Source organism: Schistocerca serialis, chromosome 9 (genome assembly GCF_023864345.2).
Source record: "Schistocerca serialis cubense isolate TAMUIC-IGC-003099 chromosome 9, iqSchSeri2.2, whole genome shotgun sequence".
NCBI lineage: Eukaryota > Metazoa > Arthropoda > Insecta > Orthoptera > Acrididae > Schistocerca > Schistocerca serialis.
This window is the reverse complement of record NC_064646.1, coordinates 114,328,383-114,355,943: the sequence shown is the minus strand read 5'-3', so window position 1 is coordinate 114,355,943 and position 27,561 is coordinate 114,328,383. Positions and strand designations below refer to the sequence as shown.

Here is a 27,561-nt window from a genome sequence, read left to right as displayed (position 1 = left end):
TGTGTCTGTATATGTGCGGATGGATATCCTTTCACCTTTCCCTCTCCTTCCCTCTTTCCTGATGAAGCAATCTTGGGTTGTGAAAGCTTGAAATTTGTGTGTGTGTGTTTTTAATTGTGTCTGTCTACCAGCGCTTTCTCGTTTGGTAAGTCACAGCATCTTTGTTTTTTATATATATTTTTTCCCACGTGGAATGTCTCCCTCTATTATATTCATAAAATAAAATAAAGTATATTTATGACATGTTCTTGTAAATGCTGAAGAGAACTGGATTCTTCTTTCGTGTGTGGATGATCTGGCACTGTCAAGTCCAAAAAGTTACTCGCCTTGCCTTTTACAGATAACAAGCCTCCCCATCGTAAAACTGAAATAAATATTTTTGATCACTGCCTACTTAAGATGTTGCGACCAGGAAGCTCTCTTATCTTGAAATCACACTGAATTGGAGGAGTGAGGTAGCTGGTGTTCTACTTTTTACAATCAGTTGAATTATAGACAAGCGAGTGCTGACTTTTATTGACTGTCTTGAAATTGATGAGAAATTGTTAAAACTCCCATAAAGAATGAAATGATTTATTTTAGAACTTGTAAAGTTTATTATTGTGGATAAAACCAAGAAGTTTACCACACAGTAAAACATTGTGACATGCCAGTTGAGGAAGCCTAGTCTAAGATGTGCTTAGTGGTGGAAGCTGGAAACCTAACACTGAGGCATTTGGCAAGAAAGAATGAACACAATGGACTATCTGAATAGATTAAACACTAAAAAATTATTTAGAACTTTACACAAGTGCAGTGAAATGTCATAGACAAACATACTGTGAAGACAGACTGTGACTGAATGCAATATTAGTGAAAGAAACATAAAACAAGATAAAAACAGTACTAATGGTGCTGTATTATCTCTGACTGTAATTCAGATGAACCGCTTTCAGAGTATTCTGCTCCACATAGTGGTCTATCTCATTTGATGCAATAATACCATGAAATGAATTTTTGGTGAATTTTGTTAACAATATTGAGAAAACAGTATGTGTCAAAAATATCATGCCACAAGTTTGTAATAATTCACGGCAGACCAGAGTGGAGTGGAACTTGTTAATAAAATTCATGTTTCAAATTGTAATATGTAAAGTATGGTTTAATAAAATAGAATTATGGCAGGTGTATTCTTCAAACATTAAAAAATGCCATTATGTGTCGATGATGTTTTATTGCCAGTGTTTTAAAAGAATGGCGCAATCATGCACACATAATCCTAAACAATATCAGTCTTTTTAATTCAAAACTGCACAGTTAATATTCCCCTCAAAAACAGGGCAGAGCAGCTGTGGGAACCCTAGCATGTATTACAAGTACTGTATGAATAAACTGTGTCCGGCTCTACCACAGTTGACTCTTTCTGGTTTCTACAAGCTTTGCAATGTATGCATTCTGTGAAACTTTCTTCAACATTTCAATGTGTTTGCTCCACATAATTTTTGTCACAATTAGCTTTTAGCATCTTAAGTTCTTCATTGCAGCGTCTAAAAGTGCTGCGTTCTTAATAGATGGTTACCCAATAAACTGAAGATTGTGTTTCTGTTCATTCTTCTGTATGTTGTCAGTGTTTTTCATGTGTAATGGATAGATCCTATTGATAAGGCTTCTCTTGTCCTCATCAAATTGATCTAAGGTTATGCTAAATCTTCAAATTGTAACCATAATTCTAGAAAACTGTCAGTGATTCTCTTTCTTTCTAATGAATTGCCGAGATGGTCACATCACACAGTCATCTACATATGTGTTCTGCCACATCCATACTCCTGTTGGCCAGCAGATCAAAAGACAAGTCAGTGTGATCTAGTCAGTGAAAGGATTCATTATATCTGACACAGAATTGATGATGCTGTGGAAATAGTTACTTTGTCTCAAACCAGCTTTACAACAGGCAGACAAACAATTGGTGAATTATTCCAATTCTTGACTTAGTTATTCCATGATGGCTTGTTATGAATTGTAATAAATATTACAGGGAAAATAATTGCTATCATGGCAGTATCAATTCTCAGGGAGTAACTGATTTTTCAGTCACATTGAGCTGAACTCTTCAGAATGTTGTGCTGGGTTGTGGGAAGAAACGTAAGAACAATCTTTCTTTTTTTGTCTGCATCGTATTAATAAAGTTTTGGTTGAATCGTCCAATATATTTTCTCTTAACAAAGACGCAAAAATCGACCGAATGACACGATTCCACATTCCTAAAAAGAATATGTAGCAGTTTTGAAAAAAGAACTGGACTTTAAATCACTGAATAGACAAAAGTGACATACATCAAAAGAATAATGAACAATGTAGTAGTGAAGCAAATACTGTCAAAGTCAAGTTTCTTGTTGCTGGTGACAATATGCTGAAATGTCAAATGCAAAAATTGCTATACACCCAGGGATCAAGTCTCAGCAAATGAGATAACATCTGAATAAAATCTTATGTTCAGAAGAAACTTCAAGAGATGAATCCAGCTGGAACTACAAAGTTTTATACCTACATACGGGGACAAATTTTCTTCAAATCAGCGGTGAGGAAGAAATCATCAGCAGGACAAGAAACATAATTCAAATGGCAAGACATCTCTGCAATGATTCTAGGATTTTAATGAGCAGCGTAATATACAGAAGATCACTATATAGCTAGAATAAACTTTGGTATCAAGGAGCATTGCAACAGATTATGAACGATATTTGTAGACCTTAATAAATTTTAAGTAACAAATGTCTAGGGAAAGATGGTTTACACCTTAATACACTGGATTGCAAAACACAGTAAAATTTTCACTGATACTTGTCATACCACATGAAATAAGAGAAACTAATGAGTGCTGATGGAGATGTCAAAGAACCAAAATAACTTCCAATCAATACTAAACCTAAAATTATAACTAGAACTGAGAGTACATATATGTAAATGGATTAAATACTGAATACTTGGATGACAAAAGCTCTAAAATAGATGAGCTTCAAATTTTTTGTCTGAGTTGAAAAGTATTAAATTTATTTATTTAAATGGACACTGGCTTAGTGAAGTTATAGTAAAAATCTTAAACAAAATTGAAATCTTGAGGGTTCCTATGTCATATTAAGGAACCTAATTGTTGTTGTTATATCAATTTATAGAATCCCAGGAAAAGTCACAATTGAGCATTTCCTACATAAATTTGTGTGTTTGATAGAACACATCAGTAAAGCGAAAAAGAAAAAAAATTAATTGCTGCTCATTTTATCATCAATGTGTTGAGTGAAAGCAGTGAAGCATCAAAATTCATTGATTTAATAAGAAAATAGGTTTCAGATTAATTTTTTTGGAAACAGTGAAAGAAAATGGTGTCAGCTACATGCATTGACAATATTTTAACAAATTATGTTTTTGAAGATGCACATAAATTTTGTTTGGATTTAAGAATTTCTGATCACCTAGCATTATTAATTGAGCCACCCAGATAAAGTAAGCAAGTTCTGTGTAAAAAATTCTTCATAAAAAGAAATTTTAATCAGGAAAACATGATTTCATTTTATGACAAGCTGAATGAGACAGAATAGCAAAATATTTCAGTCAGTGGAAACTTTGAACCATTCTTAAGTGGTTTTTTGAATATTTTCAAGGAAATGTTTCCACCTAGAACTTGTTTTAATAAAGAAGAAATAAGTTGAAACAGATCACTAAAGGTATGAAAATCTCTAGTGTTGAGGAAAGACAGCTACATAATGAGCTAAGATATAATAAAAATACTGACTTAGTTGAATATGTGAGATGATATAAACGTACATTTAAGAAAGTTGTCAAGGCAGCAAAAGCAAATGGCAAATAACTGTTTAATTTTAAGACATGAGAATAAATCTAAGGCATGTAGTCAGTTGTGATATCTGAATTAGGTATTAAAGTATCTAGTCATGAAATCTGTAAAATCAAGCTTGAAGGTAGGCTTGTAAATCCAGTTCATGTTTCGGAATGCTTCAATGAATTCTTCATTAATGTACCCAAATCAGATGTCAATGTTGGAGATTACGACAACCAAGTATGTCCCTTCATACTAGATCAGATGTCTGAATGCCTCACAAAATTTAAAACAGTGTCATCAGTAGAGTTCGAACATATTATACTAATACTGAGAAACAAAGATTCTGCAGATTGATACCGACAGAAGTTCTCAAATTTATGTGTAAAATAATAGGACATCCACTATCTATAATACTAAAACAAAATCTTTTGAACATGGATGTTTCCCAGAGGTGCTGAAGTATGCAGAACTAAAACTGCTGTTCAGAAAATGATCAAGAGAGGATACGGGAAATTATCATCCCATCTCTCTTCTTCTAGACCTGTCAGAAGTATTGGAAAAAGTGGCTGCCATGCAGATTCAAAATTTTATTGAAAAATACGAGATTATTTTGAAAAATTAATTTGGCTTTGAGCATTATAGATGCAATTAGCGAGTTTGTTGACTGAATTAGCACATCATTAGACAGCAAAAATATAAAGTTTAAGGGATCTTTTGTGACCTTACAAATGCCTTGATTCAGTAAATTGTGCAATTCTTATCCATAAACATGTTTGTACACCATGCTAAGCAGTGGTAAGGGCCGGTAGTTTTGCGGAAGATTTCCTGGTTTACCTGGCTTTAGGAGGGCAATTATCTTGGCACATTTACATTCTTGGGGTATGTTTCCTGTCTGCAGTAGTGATTTGAAGAACTTTGTCAATATAGGTTAGCAAAGCGCTGCTCAGCAGGGTGTACAAACTCCTGTAATTAGTACTACTTAACAGGCTCGGTCAGGCAATACTCACAGCCATCCCAGTAGAACAAGCCAGATTTCGTCCCAACCAAAGCTGTGCAGACCACGTCCTGGCGCTTACAACACACATTGAAGTGGGATCCCAAAAGAAATTAAAAACATCTGTGGCCTTCATTGACTTGTCAGCAGCCTATGATACCGTCTGGAGACAAGGCCTACTCTATAAACTGATGAAAATAATTCCCTGTCAAAAAGTGACAAAGCTTATTGGTAACATGATTGGTAACAAAGGATTCCAGGTAGTCATGGGAAACAAAGTCAGTAGCCAGAAATTCCTTCAAAATGGCTTACCTCAAGGCTCAGTATTAGCCCTACTGCTTTTCAGCCTATACATTGCTAAAATGCCAGAAACAGCTTGTAGGAAATTTGGCTATGCTGATGACTGGGCCTTTGCAACAAGGCACACCGATTTTGGTACAATGGAAGAAACCCTGACTTCCGGTCTGTCTGCCCTGGCAGCATACTTCCATAAATGGAGGCTTAGGCCTAATGCCACAAAGACAGAAGTAACTTGCTCCCACCTCAATAACAGAGAAGCTGACAAAGCTCTGGAAGTATACCTTGACAACACATGCCTCAACAACAACAGGGAGCCGAGGTACCTAGGGGTCACGTTAGACAGAACCTTGTCCTTTAAATCACGCCTTACAAAAGCAGCTGATAAGGTGAGAACAAGAAACAACCTCATCCATAAACTCTGCGGAACCACCTGGGGATCAACGGCAACAACTTCGAGGATGTCTGCGCTGAGCCTGGTAGACTCTGCAGGGGAGTACTGTGCACCAGCATGGCTAAAGAGTAGTCATGTGAACAAAATCAATGTCGAACTTAACAACACCGTGTGCATTATTTCAGAAACCGTTAGGTCTACACGTAACATATGGCTACCTGTCCTGAGTCATATACCTCCCCCAAAAATATGATGAGAAGGAACCTTGGTCAGGAAATACAACAAGATTGAAGCAAACCCTGAACTGCCGGTACACATCGATATACCTGATCTGAGTATCAAGAGGTTTCGTTCAAGACATCCTCCTCTTGCTCTTGACAGCCTCACTGGGGCTGACATCAACTCTTGGAGAAGAGAATGGCTCCAAGATGCCCCAACAACTTGCCACCTAATGCCTGTATTACTGAAGCAGTTCCTGAGTTTGAACAGCCCTGCAAGATCTGGTTAACTCTGAACTGCCTAAGTACTGGGCATGGAAGATATGCTGACCCACTCTTCAAATAAGGACTGCTGTCTTCGCCAGCATGTGACTGCGGCATGCCTAAGCAGACCATCCAACACATCAGAGATGAATGCAGTGCCACAGCGTTTAGTGGGGACTTTGAAGAAATCCTCATGGCATCCCAAAAATCGATTGAATATATACAAGGACTAGATATTCGTCTGTGAATATATGTAATGTTATGTAATGTAGAATAATGTGATCCAATACTGAAATGTACCTAAATGCCATACGCTAAATAAAATAAATATCCATAAACATCACAGGTATCAAATTAGAGGTAGTGTTCTACACTGGCTTACTTCATACACGTACAACAGGAAACAGAGAGTGGTTGTCTTTAGAAATGTAGCAAATTATTCTTCCAAACGGAAGGCAATAGCTCAAGGCGTCTCCCAAGGTTCTACCCTTGGACCTGTTTTGTTTCTATTCTACATTAATTATTTATCAATCAATATAAATGCCCCATCTGTTTTATTTGCAGATGACATATCTGTATTAATTGAGGAGCATGAGCTAGAAACTATCCCTACCTACATCATGAATACAATAGATCATTTAGAAACATGGTTTCATCTCAGTGGATTAACTCTGAACATCCCAAGAACTCATGTGATCCAGATCAGAACAAAACAATAAACATCCCAGGAAATCAAAATAAACCACAAAATCAAAATCTAGAAGAAGTGGATTCCATGAAATTTTTAGGATTAAACCAAGACAAGAATTTAAATTGGAACGAATATGTGAAATATCTAGTAAACAAACTATGTAGTTTTGCATTTGCAATGCAAATATTAGCTAATACCACTGTCATGGACACAAGGATAATTACCTACCATTGCTGCTTCCAGTTAGTTATAAGATATGGTATTGTATTCGAGCAACTTAATGCGCATACTGAAGTTACAGGAAAGAATTATTAGAAACGTGTGCTGTGCATCCAAGAAATCATGTCGCCCATTATTTAAAAAAGTGAAATTATTAACAATAGCCTCACTATATATTTATGACATTCTAATTTTTTTGTGTAGCAGTTTAGAATTATGCGAGGAGAACTTGTTTGATCACACTTACAATATAAGAAATAAAGAAAATTTTATGCTCCCTGCTCATCGTTTAAAGTTATATGCTCAGACTCTCCAGTACATGGGAATGAAAATTTACAACAAGCTAAAAGCCAAGAACATTCTAAGCTTGAACCTAGATTCACCAAAAAGTAAGTTATATGGTACTCTGATTCAGTGATGCTATTACACAGCTGAAGATTTCATGAACAATGAACTGAATATTTGAGAAGGGTATAGTTTATCAGTTATCTTTTTATGTGAATATGTAAATCTAGCTTCTCACAAAAGAAGTTACATTAATAATTAAACACTGCTACATCTTATTAACTTTATATCAGAGAAACTGTAGTAACCATATTTTGATGTGTCTCCTGTACTCCCATCAAATGATTAGTTTATGTATGTTATGAGATGAGTAAATCACAATTCACCTATGCTAGGGATTTTAAAATTACGTCAAATTTCTTTGTGATTATAGTGCAACAGTGTGAGTCTTATCATTTAATACATCATAGGTTAAATACTGGCCATTTAAAACATCATCTTTATCAGTCCTAAATTTTCTTTGTAACTTCCAGACGTGCAGCATGAGTTGCTGTTACAGACTGCAAGTCGCAGTGAAGATACAATGGAACATTGCCGACTACTATTGCTTCTCTTGCGCCAGTTCCCAGCTACAATTCCGCAGCATGGGGTCTGTATCAAATAAGATATTTCAGAGCAAAAAATAGACTGAATGTGAATGAAACTGTTAATAACTCTCCCCTCTGTTTTGTCCTTTTACTTTAACACTAATTTGTATAAGAAGCAAAGTGAAAATTTCTCATACTGCCACACAGAATCATACAGAAATCAGTGAAATATTGTTATATAACAATGTGGGATGAGACAGAAGTGGAGATACAAATTAAACTTAAGTACTGGGGGAAGAATTAATGAAAATGGATCTTAAAGTAATCAGGACAAGACTTGGTTTGGTGCTGAGTAGGAACTCTATAGCAGTCATCTAAACCTTTGAGATAAGGAATAAACATGGTAGACAAGTTCCAGTACTTAGTGCTGTTTTGTCAGATAACATCACATACCAAGAGATTCCATACGAGAGTATGAAAAGCTTCCAAATTCTATGATGCAGTTTTTCAGATACTTTAGGATTAAACATTTGTACAAGCTTCTAAGATCAGCATATGCAAAACATACCTTTTACCTGTACTAATTCATGAACTAAAAAAGCAGCAGTAATAGGACTGAATTAAAACAATAAACAGGCAACAGAAATAAAGTTTTTCTTTTCTTCTCTGTTGAATACAAAAAAGGGGATAAAGTAATAAAGTAAGAACTTAACAGCATCCACTATGGATAAAATTCACAGAAATGAGGAAATCGGACAACAGTTAGGATTAGAAATAGCCTGCTGAAGACCCTTGAATTGAAGAAATTGCAGCACTGGTGGCATACCTGCATCTACATATACATAGATACTCCACAAGTCACCATACAGCGCTACTTGTTATTTCCTTTCCTGTTCCACATCCAAATAGAGTGTGGGAGAAACAACTGTCTTTATGCCTCTGTATGAGCCCTAATTTCTTGTATCTTATCTTCATGGTCCTTACGTGCAATGTATGTTGGCAGCAGTAGAATCGTTCGGCAGTCAGCTTCAAATGCCAGTTCTGTAAACTTCCTCAATAGTGTTTCTCAAAAAGAATGTCACCTTCCCTCCAGGGTTTCCTATTTGAGTTCCCGAAGCATCTCTGTAACATTTAAGTGTTGTTCAAACCTACTGGTAACAAATCTAGCTGCTGGCCTCTGAATTTCTTCGATGTCTTTTTTCAATCTGACCTGGTACGGATCCCAAACATTCTAGCAGTACTCAAGAATAGGTTGCATCTACAGCCTATATGTAGTCTCCTTTACTGATGGACCACACTTTCCAAAATTCTCTCCCACTGCTGGTCTGGGGTTACAATAGACCCAAGGTATCCCTGCCTGTCGTAAGAGGTGAACTAAAAGGAGTCTCATACTTTTCAGTCCTATAAGTTCAAGTCCCATTTTATGATGTGACCTGCCACTTTCCAAATTCTACAGAAGTGCAGGCCATATGGGAAAGGATGCCTTATGTGGTGCATGAGTTATCCATAGTGCCCTTAGATTCGATCTGTTGAACCTCTTGTCATGGCTTTGCATCTCCACCTGCAATTCAACTATTTTGGTGAGGACACTTTTGTAATCTTCCTCCATTGTCTCCTGTGCTGTTTCTCCCCCATGACAGTAATGGATTTCTTTGCGCCCAATACCCACCACGGTAGCCAGTCCGTTGTGTTTGGGCTGTCATGCACCCATTTGGTGGTAGCCCCCTGACAACACAGGGATCTCACTGCTGATGCCTGATCTGTAAACTCCCCGCCTATGCCAAGGAGTAGATGCTTGTCTTCCTGGGGCATCAGGACTCCCGGCAACAGCCATCCTGCCAGGTGGCCTTTCCTGTGGTTGCATGGTGCCCGTAGGGAGAGGCCCTAATGGGACTGGGCGGCATCAAGGCAGATGACCCACAATGAAGCGGACTAAGTCATCTCTTGCTGGTGACAGTATGGCACCAACAGTCTCTGAGAAGGGCAAGATCGAGTACAATGCTGACAGATATGCCCCTAAATCGTTTCCCTTCCTCACTACAGCATGGGAGGAACATAGGGCCACAGAAAGAAGAGAGCCATATTTGCTTTGGTATTTAGTTTGTAACAGTATGGATGGCGACTCCTTTCTACCTATATAGCATCAATTTTTTGGTGAACATCTTGAGAATAAGTTTGGGAAAGTGACAGCGCTGTCCAAGATGAGAAGCGGTGCAGTCTTGATTCATACAGCATCCCCAGCCTAATCCCGGACGTTACTCACTTGTGACGGGCTGAGCAATACTCCTGTTTCTGTCACTCCGCATACTCCTCTTGCAGTCCGACAACTAGCGCTGCGCCAATCTAGAACGGCAGGGTATTCATTTCATGTGGTGCGTTTACAGGGAACCCAAAGACAACAGGGTTGCTACCAGTGCCTTCATCTTGGCCATTGAGGGCGATTCATTGCCTGAAAAGGTCAAGGTGATGGTTTACCATTGTGACATTAAACCAGATGTGCCTCCCCCTATGCAGTGCTTTAACTGCTGGAAATTCGGGCACGTCTTCCCGCTGCCCTTCCAACGCCACGTGTCAAGATTGCAGACATCCACTGTATCCAGATACTCCCTGTGTGCCTCCTCCCACTTGTATCAACTGCAGAGAGCAGCACTCCTCCTGCTCGCCAGACTGCACAGTACTTCAAAAGGAGCAGAAAATCATTGAGTATAAGGCCCTGGACCGGTTGACTTACCAAGAGGCTAAACGTAAATTTGAACGATTACGCCTCTTTCGGTTGACATCCACATATGCTGCAGCTACATTACCATCACCATCACAAGTACCAGTCGTACTACACTCTGTGCCACGAACTTTGGGCCCTCCTGGACTCCAGAATACATCTGCCCCCTTGTTGGTAGGGGGAAAATCTCCTTCCGTTGCTTCCAAAGTACCTACTTTGGGAGGAAGACCCCCCCCCCCCCCCTCAAACGCAGGGGCATCGGTCCCCTCCCCCCCCCCTCCCCCCCCCCCCCCCCCCAGCCGGAGAAGCAGCAGCCTCCTGCGGCTCCTCGTCCTCTCTCCCAAGGTCTCCACTAATGCTACAGCGGACACTCGCCGGTGTCTAAAGGAGCCAAAAGATGCTGGACGAAGAGCTTCACGGTCCTCCTCTGTGCCTGAAGCTACTTCAGAGAAGTCTGCCCAGCAAGCCCCTAAAGAGAAGTGAGAGGGCAAGCAAACAAAGGCGTCTGCTAAGAAAAAGGACCTTCTGGTGGCCCCACCACTGCCACTCCCTATCAATGCTGCACCTGCGGATGAGGTGGAGATCTCAGCATTCCCTGAAGACCTGGATGTCACTAATGCCTCATACACAATAGGGATGGATACAAATACACAGTCGGTGGCAGTAGGTGACCCTGAGGCATAACCTGCCTCCTAGCATGCTTCATGCCTTCCCAGCCTCACGATAACATCATCCTCCAGTGGAATTGCTCTGGTTTTTTCCACCACCTGGCTGAGCTACGGCAACTGGTAAGCTTTACACCTGCTTTCTGCATTGCCCTCCAGAAAACCTGGTTCCTGGCAATGTGGACCCCTGCCCTTTGCGGCTATAGGGATATTACAAGAACCATAGCAACTATAATAGAGTGTCAGGTGGAGTTTGTGTCTGTGTCCTGAACTCAGTATGCAGTGAACCTGTGCCCCTTCAAATCCCCCTTGAAGCTGTGGCTGTTAGGATAAGGATGGCGCAGGAAATAACTATCTGCAATGTATATCTTCCTCCAGATGGTGCAGTACCCTTGAATGCATTGGCTGCACTGATTCATCAGCTCCCTAAACCTTTCCTACTTTTGGGAGATTTTAACGCCCATAACCCTTCATCCCCTGGCCGAGGTAGAGATGTCAAAACTTTCCTTTGTCAACTCGATCTCTGCCTCTTAAATGCTAGGGCCTCCATCTTTTAGTGTGGCTCATGGCACTTACTCAGCCATTGATTTAACCCTCTGCAGCCCAGGACTTCTCCCATCTGTCCACTGGAGAGCCCATGATGACTTGTGTGGTAGTGACCACTTTCCCATGTTCCTGTCACTCCCCCAGCTCCATTCCCCTAGATGTCTACCAAGATGGGCTTTCAGCAAGGCAGACTGGGAAGCTTTTACCTCTTGTGTCACCATTTAATCTCCCCCACATGGTACCATTGATGTGGTAGTTGAGCAGGTCACTAGAACGATCATTTTTGCAGTGGAAAACACGATCCCTTCTTCATTAGGGTGGCCCTGGCGAAAGTCAGTACCTTGGTGTTCACCGGAAATCACTGAGGCCATTAACGAGCATTGGTGAGCTCTACAGCGACATAAGTGGCGCCCTTCCCTAGAGCACCTAATAGCTTTTAAACAGCTCCATGCCCGCATTCGCCAGCTTATAAAAAGACAGAAACAGGCATGTTGGGAGAGGTACGTCTCGACCATTGGGTGCCATACATGACCTTCCCAAGTCTGGACGATCAGATGTGCTTGTGAGTACCAGACCCCGACAGGTGTTACTGGCATTTACATCAATGGTGTGTTATCTACCAACGCAAACGCAGTTGCTGAGCACTTTGCTGAGCACTATGCTCGAGCCTGTGCATCACAGAATAACCCCACAGCATTTCACACCCTCGAATGGCGGATGGAAAGGAAAGCCCTTTCGTTCACTGAACGTCACAGTGAACCCTATAATGCTCCATTTACAGAGTGGGAACTCCTCAGCATCCTTGCACATTGCCGCAACACAGCTCCTGGGCCAGATCAGACCCACAGTCAGGTGATAAGACACCTGTCGTCCGATTACAAGTGACATCTCCGCGTCAACTTCAACTGGATTTGGTGTGATGGCGTCTTTCCATCACAATGGCTGGAGAGCACCATCATTCCAGTCTCAAACCCGGTAAAAAGCCGCTTGATGTGGATAGCTATCGGCTCATCAGCCTCACCAACGTTCTTTGTAAGCTGTTAGAATGTATGGTAAGTCGGCGGTTGTGTTGGGTACTGGTGTCTCGTGGCCTACTGGCTCTATGCCAGGGCAGTTTCTGCCAGGGTTGCTCTACCATTGATAATCTAGTTTCCCTCGAGTCTGCCATCCGAACAGCCTTTTCCAGTTGCCAACACCTGGTTGCCATCTTTTTTGATTTACCAAAAGTTTACGACATGACCTGGCGACATCATATTCTTGCCACATTATGTGAGTCTCTGGGGCCCGCTCCCAATTTTAATCCAAAATTTCCTATTGCTTCATACTTTCTGTGTCCAAGTTGGTGCCTCCCACAGTTCCCCCCATATCCAGGAGAATGGGGTCCTGCAGGGCTCTGTATTGAGTGTATCTCTATTTCTAGTGGCCATTAACAGTCTAGCAGCAGCTGTCAGGCCTTCGGTCTGACCTTCTCTGTATGCAAACGACTTCTGCATTTCGTACTGCTTGTCCATTACTGGTGTTGCCGGGTGGCACTGACAGGGAGCCTTCCACAAGGCGCAGTCATGGGCTTCAGCCCACGGCTTCCAATTTTCAGCCGTGAAGTCGTGTGTCGTGCACTTCTGTTGGCATCGTTCCATTCATCCGGAACCAGAACTTTACCTTAATGATGATCCACTCACTGTAGTGGAGACACATTGATTCTTAGGACTGGTTTTTGACACCCGATTGACGTGGCTTCCTCATCTGCGTAAGCTGAAGTGGAAGTGCCAGCAGCACCTCAGTGCCCTCTTCTGCCGGAGCATCACCAACTGGGGTGCAGATCACTCTATGCTGCAGCTCTACAGAGCACTTGTTCAAACCCATCTTGACTGTGGGAGTCTGGTTTATGGTTTGGTGGCACCCTCTGCATTGCGTGTACTCGACCCAGTGCACCACTGTGGCATTCGACTTGCAACAGGAGTTTTTAGGACGAGTCTGGTGACCAGTGTCCTGGTGGAGGCCAGAGCCCCTCCATTGCAGATTAGGCATGCACAACTGCTTGCCAGTTACGTTGCACACATTCATAGTTCTCCTGAGCATCTGAATTACCGTCTCCTTTTCCCATCCCCAGCGGTTCATCTCCTGCATCAGATCCCAGGTCAGTGCTTAAGATTGCTATTCGCGTCCGATCTCTTCTGTCTGAAGTGGAGTCTGCCTTTACCACTTATATTCGAGGTCCATTCACGTACACCTTCAAGGTGTACACATAGGCCAAAGCTTCGCCTGGACCTTTCACATGATCCTAAGGACTCAGTTAACCCCTCAGCTCCCTGCTGTCACTTCCTCTCGATTCTTGACATGTACCGGGACCATGAAGTGGTTTACACTGACACCTCGATGGCTGATGGTCACATTGGCTTCACGTATGTTCATGGAGAACATATTGAACAGCACTCCTTGCCCGATGGCTGCAGTGTTTGCACTGCAGAGATGGCGGCCATTTCTCGTGCTCTTGAGTGCATCCACTCATGTCATGGTGAGTCGTTTCTTTTCTGTACTGACTCCTTGAGCAGCCTACAAGCTATCGACCAGTGCTACCCCCGCCATCCTATGGTAGTGACCGTCCAGGAGTCCATCTAAGCCCTGGAATGGTCCAGTCGTTCCGTGGTGTTTGTGGGGACCCCGGCCCACGTTGGAATCACAGGAAATGAACTTGCCAACAGGCTGGCCAAACAGGCTTCATGGAAACCGCTTCTGGAGATCGGCATCTCTGTAACTGACCTGCGATCATTATTACGCCACAAGGTTTTTCAGCTTTGGGAGACAGAATGGCATCATCTCAGTACGCACAACAAACTGCGTGCCCTTAAGGAAACTATGAATGTGTGGAAGACCTCCATGCGGACATCTTGCAGAGACTCTGTAGTTCTCTGCCAGCTCCGCATTAGCCATACATGGCTACCTCCTCCGTCGCAAGGACCCACCTTGGTGTCACTGTGGCTCACATATGACTGTCGTCCACATCCTGCTGGACTGCCCACTTTTAGCTGCTCTGCGTTGGACTTTTAACCTTCCCAGCACCCTAGCTTCATGTTGGGCGACAATGCCTCAACAGCAGATTTAGTTTTACATTTTATTCATGAGGTTTTTTTTTATCGTACCATCTAAGGGTGGGCATTTAGCCTTCTCTCTGAGGTCGCCACCCTCCCTCCATTTAAATCTGTCACACTTTCTTTGCATTTGTTTGTCTTGGTGGTCGTCTTTTCCATACATGTATTCATCTCACATTTTCTTTTTTGGGTGGACATTTTAATGAGTTGCAGTGTAGCTGGCTCATCCTCTTTTATTATTGTGATCAGCCAGCCCAGACCATATGCTCTATGGTTTTATTACCTTCTTCTACTTTTCCTTGTGGTGCATGTTTTCCTCGTTTTTTGTTTGTTTGATTCGTTTTCTTTTTAGGTGTGGTGTTGAGTGTTTTTGTACCTTGAGCCTTGCGTGCACCAGTAAAAAGAGATTGATGACCCTGTAGTTTGGTCCCTTTATACCCTAAATCAACCAACCATTCAACCTAAATTCTCCCAATAAACCGAAGTTGACCATTCGCCTTCCTTGCCACAGTTCTCATATGTTGTTCCACCTCATATCACTTTGCAGTGTTATGTCCAGATATTTAAATGACTTGACTCTTTGAAGCAGGACATTAGTAATGTTGTATCCGAATGATACAGATTTGATCTTTCTACTCATCCGCATTAACTTAGATTTTTCCATATTTAGGGATGGCTGCCATTCATCACACCAACTAGAAATTTTGTCTAAGTCATCTTGTGTCTCCTTATAGTCAATCAACTTTGACACCTTACTGTACACCATAACATCATCAGTAAACAATCACAGATTGCTGCCCACTCTGTCTGCCAAATCATTTATGTAGATAGAGAACAACAGCAGTCCTTTCACACTTCCCTGGTGCGCTGCTGATGATAACCTTGTCTCTCATGAACACTCACCATCGAAGACAACGTACTGGCTTCCGTTACTCAAGAAGTCTTTTACCACTCACACATATGTGAACTTATTCCATATGCTCGTATCTTCGTTAACAGCCTTCAGTGCGGCACCATGTCAGATGCTTTCCGGAAATCTAGAAGTATGGAATCTGCCTGTTGCCCTTCATCCATAGTTTTCAGTATATCATGTGAAAAAAGACGAAGCTGAGTTTTGCATGAGCAAATGCTTTGTACAGCCATGCTGATTCGTGTGCACAAGCTTCTCGATCTCAAGAAAGTTTATTCTATTCCAGCTGATAATATGTTCAAGGATTCTGCAGCAAACAGAAGTCAGGGATATTGGTCTGTAATTTTGCAGGTCCACTTTTTTACATTTCTTATATACTGGAGTCGCCGGCACTTTTTTCCAATTGCGTAGGACTTGGTACTGGGCGAGAGACTCACGATAAATGCAAGCTAGGTAAGGGGGTCAGTGCCATAGAGTACTCTTTGTAAAATCAAACTGGGATTCCATCTGTACCTGTTAATCCATTTGCATTCAAATCTGTCAGTTTTTCTCCACACCATGTATGCTTTTTAATGTGTCATTCATACAGGAGTCTGTCTGATGGTCAAATGATGGTATGTTTGTAAAATTCTGCTGTGTGAACAATTTCTTGAATGTGAAATTTAGAACTTTGGCTTTCATTTTGCTATCTTCAACTGCCATACCAGTTTGGTCAACAAGGGACTGAATGGAAGCGCTAGACCCACTTAGCGATTCTACATAAGACCAGAATTTTCTTGGGTTTTCTGCCAGATCTTTAGCCAAGGTGTGACAGTGGTAGTTGTTGTATGCTTCACGCATAGGTCTTTTCGCAGACTCGTGAATCTCTGCTAACCTTTGCTTGTCATTATTTATGAGTTCACTTTTGAACTGATAGTGCAACAGCCTCTGCCTCCTCAGCATCAACTGAATTTCTTTATTAAACCAGGATGGGTCTTTTCCAACCTTTATCCACTCTAGACCATGATTTACAGTCTGCTTGAACTTTACCCATAATTCCTCTACATCCATCTTACTGGAACTAAATGGTGGCAGTTGACTTCTAAGTGAGATATGTATAACTTCTTATCTGCTGTATCTAGCAGAAACACTCTCCTAGCCTTCCTGATTGATTTATTTACTTTCATAATCGTAGTTGCTATAATGACATCATGATCGCTAATCCCCATTTCTACACTGACACAGTCGATTAGGTCCGGCCTATTTGTAGCTACAAGGTCTAAGATATTTCCATTGCGTGTGGGCTGCTGAGCTAGCTGCTCAAGACATTTTTCAGAAAACGTGTTCAAAAGTATTTCACATGACTGTGTATCTGTAGCCTCGCAATGAATCCATAGACTTCCTACTCTATACTTAGCATTTTAAAGTTGCCTCCAGCAAGTATTGCATGATCTGGTTATTTACGCACTGTTGACTGTAGATGTTCTTTGAATGACTCTAGAACTGTCACAGTAGAATTGGGTGGCCAGTAAAAACATCCAGCAATTCACTTGGTTTCACTTACACCTGTTATAAGTGACCAGATGACTTCACTGCCACACTCAACTTTGACCTCAATATAGACAATATTTTTGTCAGCTGCAATGAACAATTGCCCCCCTATGGCCTCTAATCTTTCTTTCTGATATACGTTCAACAACTTGCTAAATATCTTGGAGTTTTCCACTTAGGATTTCAGCCAGCTCTTGGTCCCAAGAACAATTTGAGCACGAGAACTTTCCTGGAGGGCAGTAAATTCAGGAACTTAACTACAGATACTTGCACAATTTACTGATAAAATTGTGACAGTTAAAGTCTTTTTCTTCTGCATACCATTTGAGTTCACTTGATGCATATTGACTGGCGAGTGTTCATCAGGGCATCTGAAACTACTGCCTAGCCTAAAAAACCCTCATGTGCACTCCACAAGTACAAGTACAAGTACAAGTACAAGTATCTGAGTAGCTGCTTCCTCTGTGTAGTGCACCTCGGACCTATCAAGGGAAGTCCTACAAATTCCTACACGATAATGCATGTATAGAAATGTGCAACCGAGACTGTCACAGAGTTGATGAAGCCTTTAGTTGAGACCCTCCACTCAGCTCCAGACCAAAGGCCCTGATCAACTCTGGTAACGATGCTACAAATTGTGAGTTCTGCTTGCACTGTCCACCCAAGGCCAGCAGTCTTCGCCACCTGTCCACACTAAAGGTGTTGAATGGGCAAGGCCAGGCGACCAATCTTCACATTGGCCCTCCGCTTAGAGTGATGCGAACGTGTCACCCCCTGCCTCTAACCCTGCTGTGAGAGTGGATACACCGCGTCGGATGCACTAGGAGGTGCCTTGGAAGCAGATTCTGTGAGAAAAACAAGCGACACTTGAGGCGTTCCATGCAACGTGCATGAGTTTTCACCAACGCTACACCCCGAGGTAACAGCCTGAAGGTTACTGACCAAATCCAAGAGCAAATTCAGCTGTTCGCGAACTGCGGCCAGCTCTTCCTGTGGCTGCACACAGCATGCACACATCCTAGCCATCCTATCAAGACTAACTGAAGAAGTGAACTGTAAAAGCAGACAATCCTAGATATGCAGCTTGCTATCCTCCTGATGTGTCACCAATAGACACTTATGCATTAATGAGCTACATAGCTGGCTGTTCAGTGAGCAACTATTGCGCTACAGACTGAATGAATTTACACTTACAAAAATGTGAGATTAAACTTGCTAGACAGAGAAACCTGCACAAAGTTTAATAAATGTACTTTGTGGCAAACACAGAAAAAGATTAACACTTAACTTGCCATTCTGTAGATGTGTATCAGCTGAGAACTGGAGCCTTACTGACTGGCTTACTAAATGAAAGGACAGTTGCTTTTGAAACAAATCAAATTAGCAACTACTTCACTACAGACCGAATGAATTTACACCTACAAAAACACAGGATTAAACCTCTTAAAAAGAGAAACACACATGAAATTTAATAAATATACTATGTGGCAAACATAGAAAAAGATAAACACTGAACTTGCTGCTCTGTCAATATGTTTCAGCTGAGAGCAGCAGCCTTACTGACAGGCTTACTAAACGAATGGATGATTGTTTCAAAGCAAATCAAATGATCTACTACTGTGCTACAGACTGAATGAATTTACACTTACAAAAACGTGAGATCCCGCCCCCCCCCCCCGCCCCCCCCCCCCCCTTAAACACAGAAACACGCCTGAAATTTAATAAATATACTATGTGGCAAACACAGAAAAAGATGAACACTTAACTTTCTGTCCTGTAGACTTGTATCAGCTGAGAGCAGGAGAGAGGCTCCCCTTATGACACTCTGGGCTTGCTTTGATCAAAATGTCCCTGGGGAGAGACCAAGAGGAAGACTTTGTGACGCCTGGGAGAAATAAAGTCTCACAGGCCTGAAAATGTGAGTTGCCAGCTGGCATCATATTATGAACGAAAGCATTGTAAGGGGAAGAAAAGTTAAAGGAGCTGATCTACAAATACATCAGGCTCATTGGAACAGGAAAATGGTGATGATGATGAAGTGATGATAATGATGATGATGATATTATAAAACCCTCTTTTTATGCTTTTCAACCAATTGACCCAGAACAATGTAAAATGCAGGAAAGTGTAAAACACTTGTAACACAACAAGTAAGAATGAATTAAATTTTGCATATCGAAAAATATCTAAAATAATTAATTATTTTTGTTTCTTTCTAACAGCAGTTAGCTGTATTTGTCTCTCCACAATATACAAAGCATCAGTCACAAAGGCAATAGCTGAGTGCTGACACATAAAGTTCGTTCCAATCATGTCCAGTGGTGTAAATAAACCACAGAAGCAAAAGTCTCTCATGAAATGTGAAACTTATTATCGATAACCGTTATAAGATTACAGTAAATAAAACTTGTAGCACAAAATTGGTCAAAACACAAAAGGTGGCAATCTTTGTAAACATAGAACAGCAGGCACTAATTCTACAGCTTGTCGCTGACTAGGAGGTAATATGGTTCAGGGTATGTCCTGTTTGAGAAAGATGGTGGAAATTGTTGTCATGTTATGGAGTATCTTGAGGAGGAATGTTTACATCTGACATTAGGTTGAACCAACCTAAGAATGTGCGTCTAGTACAGAGCAGCGTATTTCATACATAAGTAACAAAAATTCGTGAAAGCCCATTATAGAGATGGCCATCTTCAGAAGCAATGTCTTTTGTAAAAATTAAATTACAGCTGTGGTAATACAATGCAGTGAGCAGAAGGAAGGTTGCTAGTTTCCCACCCTTCCTAACACTGTGAACCTGTAATACAGGTGGCTGTGACCCAACATGCTGACAAAGATAATCTTGCTTACTGTACTGTGCTAACTAATGCTACATTACATGATCAATGACTTTGCTTATAGTCTGCATTTTCTGATTTGTTGCAAGGCTGACATTGAGCAGGAATATGAAGCACTTTTGCAGAAATGTGTATGAAAATCAGTGTTAAAGGTCGTGGTAGTATCAAAGAAAACTTAAAAACCTGAAATATTGTAACAAGGAGTCATTAATGATGGGAAAGGATTGTACTGAGAGAATAGGACTTCTGTTGGGACCAAGAAAATGAACGTAAAAAGCAGAAAAGCATAAAGCAAAACATAAAATGGGGTTGTACTATATGTTGGTTTGTGTTGCACAGCGTAAATCAAGTATCAAATACTTTAATGCATGGTTTATTATCAATGGAAATCCATCTTAAGTTTGGTAAATGTTATAAGAAGTATGTTCCCTCATTTTCCAGTTTGGCTATCTGAATTCAAGTACACCGCCTGACAAAAAAAGTGAAGCACCCAGAAGGGGAGGAAGGAACAAAATGAAACTGCACAGGTTCAGTTGGTATGTGATGTTATTTCAGTGATCACAAATCAAGTCAAATTTACGAAGAATTTGATAGTATGAGCTCACTTATCAGTATGATGTTACACCCCTCTGGCCTCGATGCATGCATTGATTTCCTTCGGAAAGGTGTCTTAAAGCCGTTGTGTCCTCTCCTGAGGTGAGCTGACCCACAGCTGTTGTAACTGATCCTTTATTTCCTTGATACTGACACTGGAATGAAGTTGACATGTAAGTTGGTCCCATATATGTTCTGTCAAGGTTAGATCTTTGGTTCTTGCTGGCCATGGAAGTACCATAACACAGACAGTTCATAGAAACAAATGCCATGTGTGGATGAGTATTGTCCTGTTGAAAAATGGCACTACAGTATTGTTGCATGAGAGGTAACATATGAAGAAAAGAAGCAAAAGGAAATCTGAAGTTCTAAATTTCTCTTTAGAAGAAATCATTCATGCAGAACAACCGTCCTAACATAGTGCTGTTTGACCGTAGCACTGATTCCCATGTGGAGGACATAGTAATAGGTATACTTGGCTCGAGAAAGAACTGAAAGAGTTGAAAACAAATACATCACCAGCTCTGAATGGAATCCCAAATTCAGTTTGACACAGAGTAACTATGGCATTAGTCCCTTACTTAGTTTGCATTTATTGTGAATCTCTTGTCCAGTACAAAGTCCCAAGCAAATGGAAAAAAAGCACGGGTGACTAATGTGTATAAATATGTTAAAATAATGGGTCCACAAAATTACAGACCAATCTCCTTAACATGCGTTTGCTGCAGAATACTTTAACATATTCTGAGTTGAAGTATAATGTATTTCCTTGAGATGGAAAAGTTTCTGCCCACCAATCACCATGGATTTAGAAAGCATCACTCATATGAAACTCAGCTCGCCTTTTTCTCATGATATCCTGCAAACCTCAGATGAAGGGCAACAGACAAGTGTTGTATTCCGAGATTTCTAGAAAGTGTGTGACACAGTGCCCCACTGTAGACTGTTAATGAAGGTCTGAGGATATGAATTAGGTTCCCAGTTATGTAAGTGGCTTGAAGACTTCATAAGCGGTAGAACGCAGCATGTCATCCTCGATAGCGAGTTTTTGTCAGTGACACGGGTATCATCAGGAGTGCCACAGGGAAGTTGATAGACTGTTCTTCTTCTCTATATGCATAAGTGATCTGACGGACAGGGTAAGCGGCAGTCTGTGGCTCTTTGGTGATGACACTGTGGTGTACGCGAAGGTGTCATCACTGAGTGACTGTGGGAGGATATAAGATGACTTGGACAAAATTTCTAGGTGGTGTGATGAATGGTTTGCTTTCTCTGTGCAGATGAGTAGAAAAAATTATTCCATAATGTTCAAATACACTAAAAGTAATGTGCTGCTTGACAGTCACATTGATTAAATATGTAGGCCAAACAGTACAGAGCAATATGAAATGGAATAAGCATGTAAGGACAGGAGTAGGGAAGGTGTATTGGGAGAATTTTAGGGAAGTGTACCTCATCAATAAAGGAGGCCATATATAGAACACAAGTGCAACCCACTCTTGAGTACTGCTCTAACATTTGGGATCCCCACCAGGTCAGATTAAAGGAAGAAATTGAAGCAATTCAGAGGCATGCAGATAGATTTGTTACTGGTAGGTTTGATTGACACACGAATGTTATGAAAATGCTTTGTGAACTCAAATTGGAATCCCTGGAGGGAAGATGACATTCTTTTTGTGAGATGCTATTGAGAAAGTTTAGAGATTGGCATTTGAGGGTGACTTCAGAAAGATTCTACTACTGCCAATGTACATTTTTCATAAGCACCACAAAGACCAGATAAGAGAAATTAGAGGCCATACAGAGACATATAGATGGTTGATTTTCTCTCACTCTATTTGTGAGTGGAACAGGAAAGGAAATAAGTATTAGTGATACAACGTACCTCCACCACATGCCGTACTGTGGATTGCATAGTATCTCTACCAGCTGTCACCTGAAGCCACACCCAATGGTTCCACACACCATGACACCAGGACTAATATCACAGTATGTCTCCAAAACATTGGAAGAAATGGACCACTCCCCAGGTCACCACCATTCTCTCCGATGATGGTCATTTGGAGTCACACAGAACTACGACTCATCGTCAAACACAGTCTGATGCCTTTCATCAGCATTCCATGCTTTTCAGTCATGGGACCACTCTAAACACAGCCATTTATGTTGTGGTGCTCAATCTTTCTCTAATATTTTGGATATGCCATCCTCTGTTCTTATTTTCGAGTATGTTAAGGTTTTCCGTTTTAAATCTCCCTCATTCTAATTGGTTGGCTTCAGTTCATGTCTTTGTGTGTGTGTGTGTGTGTGTGTGTGTGTGTGTGTGTGTGTGTGTGTGTGTGTGTGTTTGTGTTTGTGTAGTAGACCCCCAGGTCCAGTCTGCCTCTGGCAAGTAACTGCGTGTGTGCATAAGGAGGAGGAGAGGGGAGAGTTTCAAGGTGCCAGGCAGTAGTTTCAAGGTGCCAGGCAGTAACTTCCCAGGTACACCTGCCTCAAAGGGTTCAGGCCCCAGTCTTACTACTCTTGCTATTTAGCCAGCCCATGCCGCGACACGCTTCCTTACTTACACTTTCCCTACTCCTCAGCGAACTCGGTCACTTCTCAGGTGCTTCAAAAGCCTGTCACAGACAAAGGCTTCACTTTATCCATCTTTCCATTCCCATGTTAGAACTATTAGTGCTAAACAGTTCCACTTTTTTTTATTGACAGTAACAACAGCAAGAAATGAACATGATACCATATGTGGTCACAAACACAAAATACACAGAATAACATTCACTCTTCTAAACATGATAGGAAAATCTGCTGGGCAATGCAACTGTATAACAATCACAATGCTCGAAAGCAATAAATGAAACATAAATCTAATGGGATGGCTGTCTAAGTTGATAAACAGCTTGATGCTCCCAGTGTTCTGATTGCCCTTTTCTGATCAATTTCTGGATTGACAACTAAGCGGTAGTGTCCACCACAACCTTTTCTACTTGATAGTGTCCCTCATATAACAGAATTTTGCAATTTTACTTTCAGTTAAATCAGATCAATGTTGGTTGGTCACCAGTACCAAAATCCCCTTCCTTGATGGCAGGTTTCTATGTAGTTGTGTCGTGCCAGACCTTCCTAATGCTTCTTTGTGCCTTAGCCTTCTTAGAGCAACTGCTGGCTTTGTTTGAACATCTTCTTCTTGTGTATGGGGTATCTCGTCTGTAATTGCATGACTACAGACCTTCCCAAAATTGTTTTTGCCAGGGTACAACCAGTGGAGTCATGTATAAATTATTATATATGATGTCTTGAAACTGTGGGATAAATTTGACCCTGTTTCATCTGTCTCATTGAACAGTATATTTGGTGTTTGTAAATTGTACAGTGATGAAGTTCCTACCATTTTTATTGGTTTGAAGGTAATTACTGCATTGATTCCATCCAGACTGGTCATTTACTTTACCTTGTCACATTACTAGACCTACATTTTGTGGTACAAACCTTTGGTAGCCACATTCTTTCACTGAATCAGCATCTGAAATTAAATATTACAGGCTCTACACTGAAAATAAGTCAAAAGTCTCCTTTGGAAGTTCGAAATGATAATTCACTGAGATCCTGCCAGTAAAGCCCACGTCTCACGCAGTCTAACAATGTTTACACACAGGTAGTTAGTATGGACATATTTGGAGCTTAATAGTCACTGTTTCTTTCAGAAATAGAAGTGAGCACTTTACATATGAAACACTGTGAGGCTGCATCACTCTTAATGAAGTACATATGCCATGAAACAGGTTTTATAATTACCAATGTTTTGCAGCTGAACCAAACCTGCACATTGTAATGGATACTGCTCATATCAATGAAATATGTCCATTCAGCCTTAATTAAACCAAATGTAGAAGGAGCACAAACAGGTCCCACGGTTGGACTGTGCGTAACAGATGCCAAGCTAATAGTGATGCTAGACTGAAGAAGATTAAAGCAGAACTAAACAAACTCTAAGAGCAGACTGACTGAAGTGGCATGAGTGTTGACCTTATAAAGATTCACTCCATGGTATTAATGAACTATGTTAATTTATAATAGTTTATAAATTCTGCAGGTTAGAAAGTTCGCCTTTTATTGGCTATTAAGCCTGTCATTGTGTTTTGTTTGTACGTTATTTGACATGAGCAACATCTATTAAAATATACAGTACTAATTTATGCCCATGCTGTGTAATCTTGGGTTTATGAACGTGGGGTTCATCTTGTGTGTTAAAATTTTGTAGTTTTTCATCAGAGACTCTTGCTCATCTATATGGGTGTCACTGGATTCATAAAAATGAGGTGATCAAAAGTTTATCAACACATCCCAGAAATTTACAATAGTATAATTGGCACTGAAAGTCCAGACCATGTGATATCATTAATTAACATCATCCTTTGACCATTAAGTTTGGGCTAATGTAAATATGTTACTGAAAAGAGGAAAAATAGCTCTTTAATTTAAAAGTGGTGCCTCATTTTGAATCTATGTGTAAGTGCATAAGATTTTGCCTATGACTAGCTGCATAAAATTTTGTAACTGTGATTACTTTTGGTCACCATCATTTTTAATGAAACTTTTTAATTCATTACAATCTGAATAACCAACTGAATAATAAAGTTTTGCAAGGGAATTTGTTTCTAGAATTTTGATAATTTCCACACCATGTATTCAGTGCAAGAACTGTAACATCGGAATTTTGAAAGAAAAACTTAGTGAAAATTTTATATAGACCTTAACACATTAAATAGGATTGCATACAAAGTAGAACAGCGAGAGCCAACCTGTCTGTATTCTGGCCCTTATTTGCTGTGATTTAATCCTTCATTGTTTGTTAGCTCACAATTTCTCTTCTCTTAGAAATCATCCAATTTTGACAAATTTTTTAGGGATTGCTTAGTGTTAACTGTTGGAACAATGAGTAGTTGTCCGTTGCCCACATATTAAAGGAATAGTCTCTCTGGGGCCTATGGGTCATTCCAGGTGTCACATTTTAGACATGTTGCACCGGAAGAACTGAGGAGAGTTCCGCTACTAGGACTGTATGCTGGACCAGTCATTAAAGAGCATCAAACTCTCTACTGACATGCCCCATTCCAGAACTGGCCTAAGAATTCCCTGTTCAGTTGTGCAAAGTCTGCACAGTAATGACCCCATTATATGCCACCACAGACTCACCTTGGAAACAACATACTGTCTGAAGGCATGCGTCAACTGACAGTAGCTGATATTAAGAGTGTTGCACCAGGTCTAGTAGTTCTGTAAGAAGTCAACAGGGCATATTTTTTATTATAGGCCACTAAAATGTTCCCAGTTAGGAGAAGTGAACTGTATGCTGGAGTGCCAAAACTGTGACCTGTTCATAACTTGGCCATGAAATTGTTCTTCTCTGATTACACTTCACGAATAGTTTCCTGCAGGAACAGTTGCTGCTCTTTCTGTTCTTGTAAACTAACCTGCTTGGTTCTTTCCTCCCACTCAGGGGGCAGCTACTACTGTAGAGAGTAAGTTTAACGGTGTCTTGGTGAGTGTGGTTCAGAGCTGACCTGTACACTTGCTGGTATCAGACACAGGGGTTATCAGCAGTGCCCTTATTGCCAATCCATTGCCTTTCTCTGTGTTGTTAGTAGCAGCTTTGTAGGAGGCATTACCTGACGTCCTATAGATAGGCCTGTCCGCACCATGTTCAGAGACTCGCCAGTCAGTTGTTGTGCTGTGTATCATATGGCTGATGTTATCAACTAATCGTACTTGTCGCTCAGCATACTGCAACATCATCTTTCATCTTTTTTGCAGCTCCTAAACAGAATTTCTCCATCATTCCCTCTGTTAATTCAACCGTTATTTCTATTATGAAAGGGGTTCTGTGTGCCCTGAAATAGTCATACCAGTTTCTCCAACTCGTTCACGAAGTGTCTCGAGTGTAGCTTTTTGCTCCTCTATTTGGAAAGCAGCTGTCACAATGTTGCGTCAGTCCCCTGAAATTTATCCTCACATCCATCAATCTCGATCAGACTTACACCTGTGCCTCCTTATTTGCCACAAGCACCTGATCCAAAAGCTCTCCCTGTTTTGAAGACCCTGAGTTTGATTGTCTAGGTGCCTCGTAAATTCATCATGGTGAGCATCCTAAAATCGGGTTTTCATTGCTCCAGGTACTCACAACTGCTATTCAAATTTTATGTCTAATTCTGAGCTTAGCTTGTCACACTGTTTCCCTAATTTTTCTTCCAGAGATGTGTGTAATTCTCTACTTTGAGCATTTAACATTTCGTCTAACTTCACGATCAGTACGCCCATAGCTGCCAACAGCTGACCCGACATAGCCTGCATCACATCAGCAGCAACAGCTGGTTGCAAAGCAGTACTTGCCTTGGTAATGGTTGTTTCTGCACGTGGTGGTGGTGTTGACGGCCATGCAACAGTCCCCTTACTGTCTGCTTGCTGCGACGTGTTGGTGTCAGTATCAGCAACAATAGCTGCACAGGAGTCTGCATTGGTGGCAAAGTAGACACCTCCAGCAGCGGTTGCAACATCAGTGCTGAACACACAGCTGGTCGGCATGCTGTTACTAGACAGGATGTCAATAGAAAGTGAGCCATTGAGCTCCGGGTATTGACAGTGCCCATATGTGCTTCAGCATTGGCTGTTACACTGCCACAGGTAGCAGGAATGGCCTCGATAATAACATTGGCTTCGGCGAAAGGCATTGTGTAAGACAGTGACCCTCATGGAGCATCTGACCAGTCCCTGTCTTTTTCAGCTGAGATGTCTGTGCTGCTCTATAATCTTTACCTTGTGCCAGAAAAGGTTGCAATGAGCAATGAAGGAAAAACAAAGATCTCTCTTCTTAATTTTTCTGGACTAAGAAAAACATTGCTCTAGCCATC

General features: G+C 41.1%; 1 protein-coding gene across 2 annotated transcripts in view; it reads left to right on the top strand.

Moving 5' to 3' along the window:
- The window catches only part of LOC126419021 (integrator complex subunit 10), a 123,713-nt gene that overhangs the window by 9,496 nt on the left and 86,656 nt on the right, over positions 1-27,561 (top strand). For both annotated transcript variants that reach the window (XR_007575927.1, XM_050086077.1), the window contains exon 4: positions 7,710-7,825. Coding sequence is in view for 1 of the 2 variants with exons in the window: in XM_050086077.1 (XP_049942034.1) it covers positions 7,710-7,825 (116 nt within the window). In the remaining variant the exon portion in view is untranslated. The remainder of the gene's footprint in view (positions 1-7,709; positions 7,826-27,561) is intronic.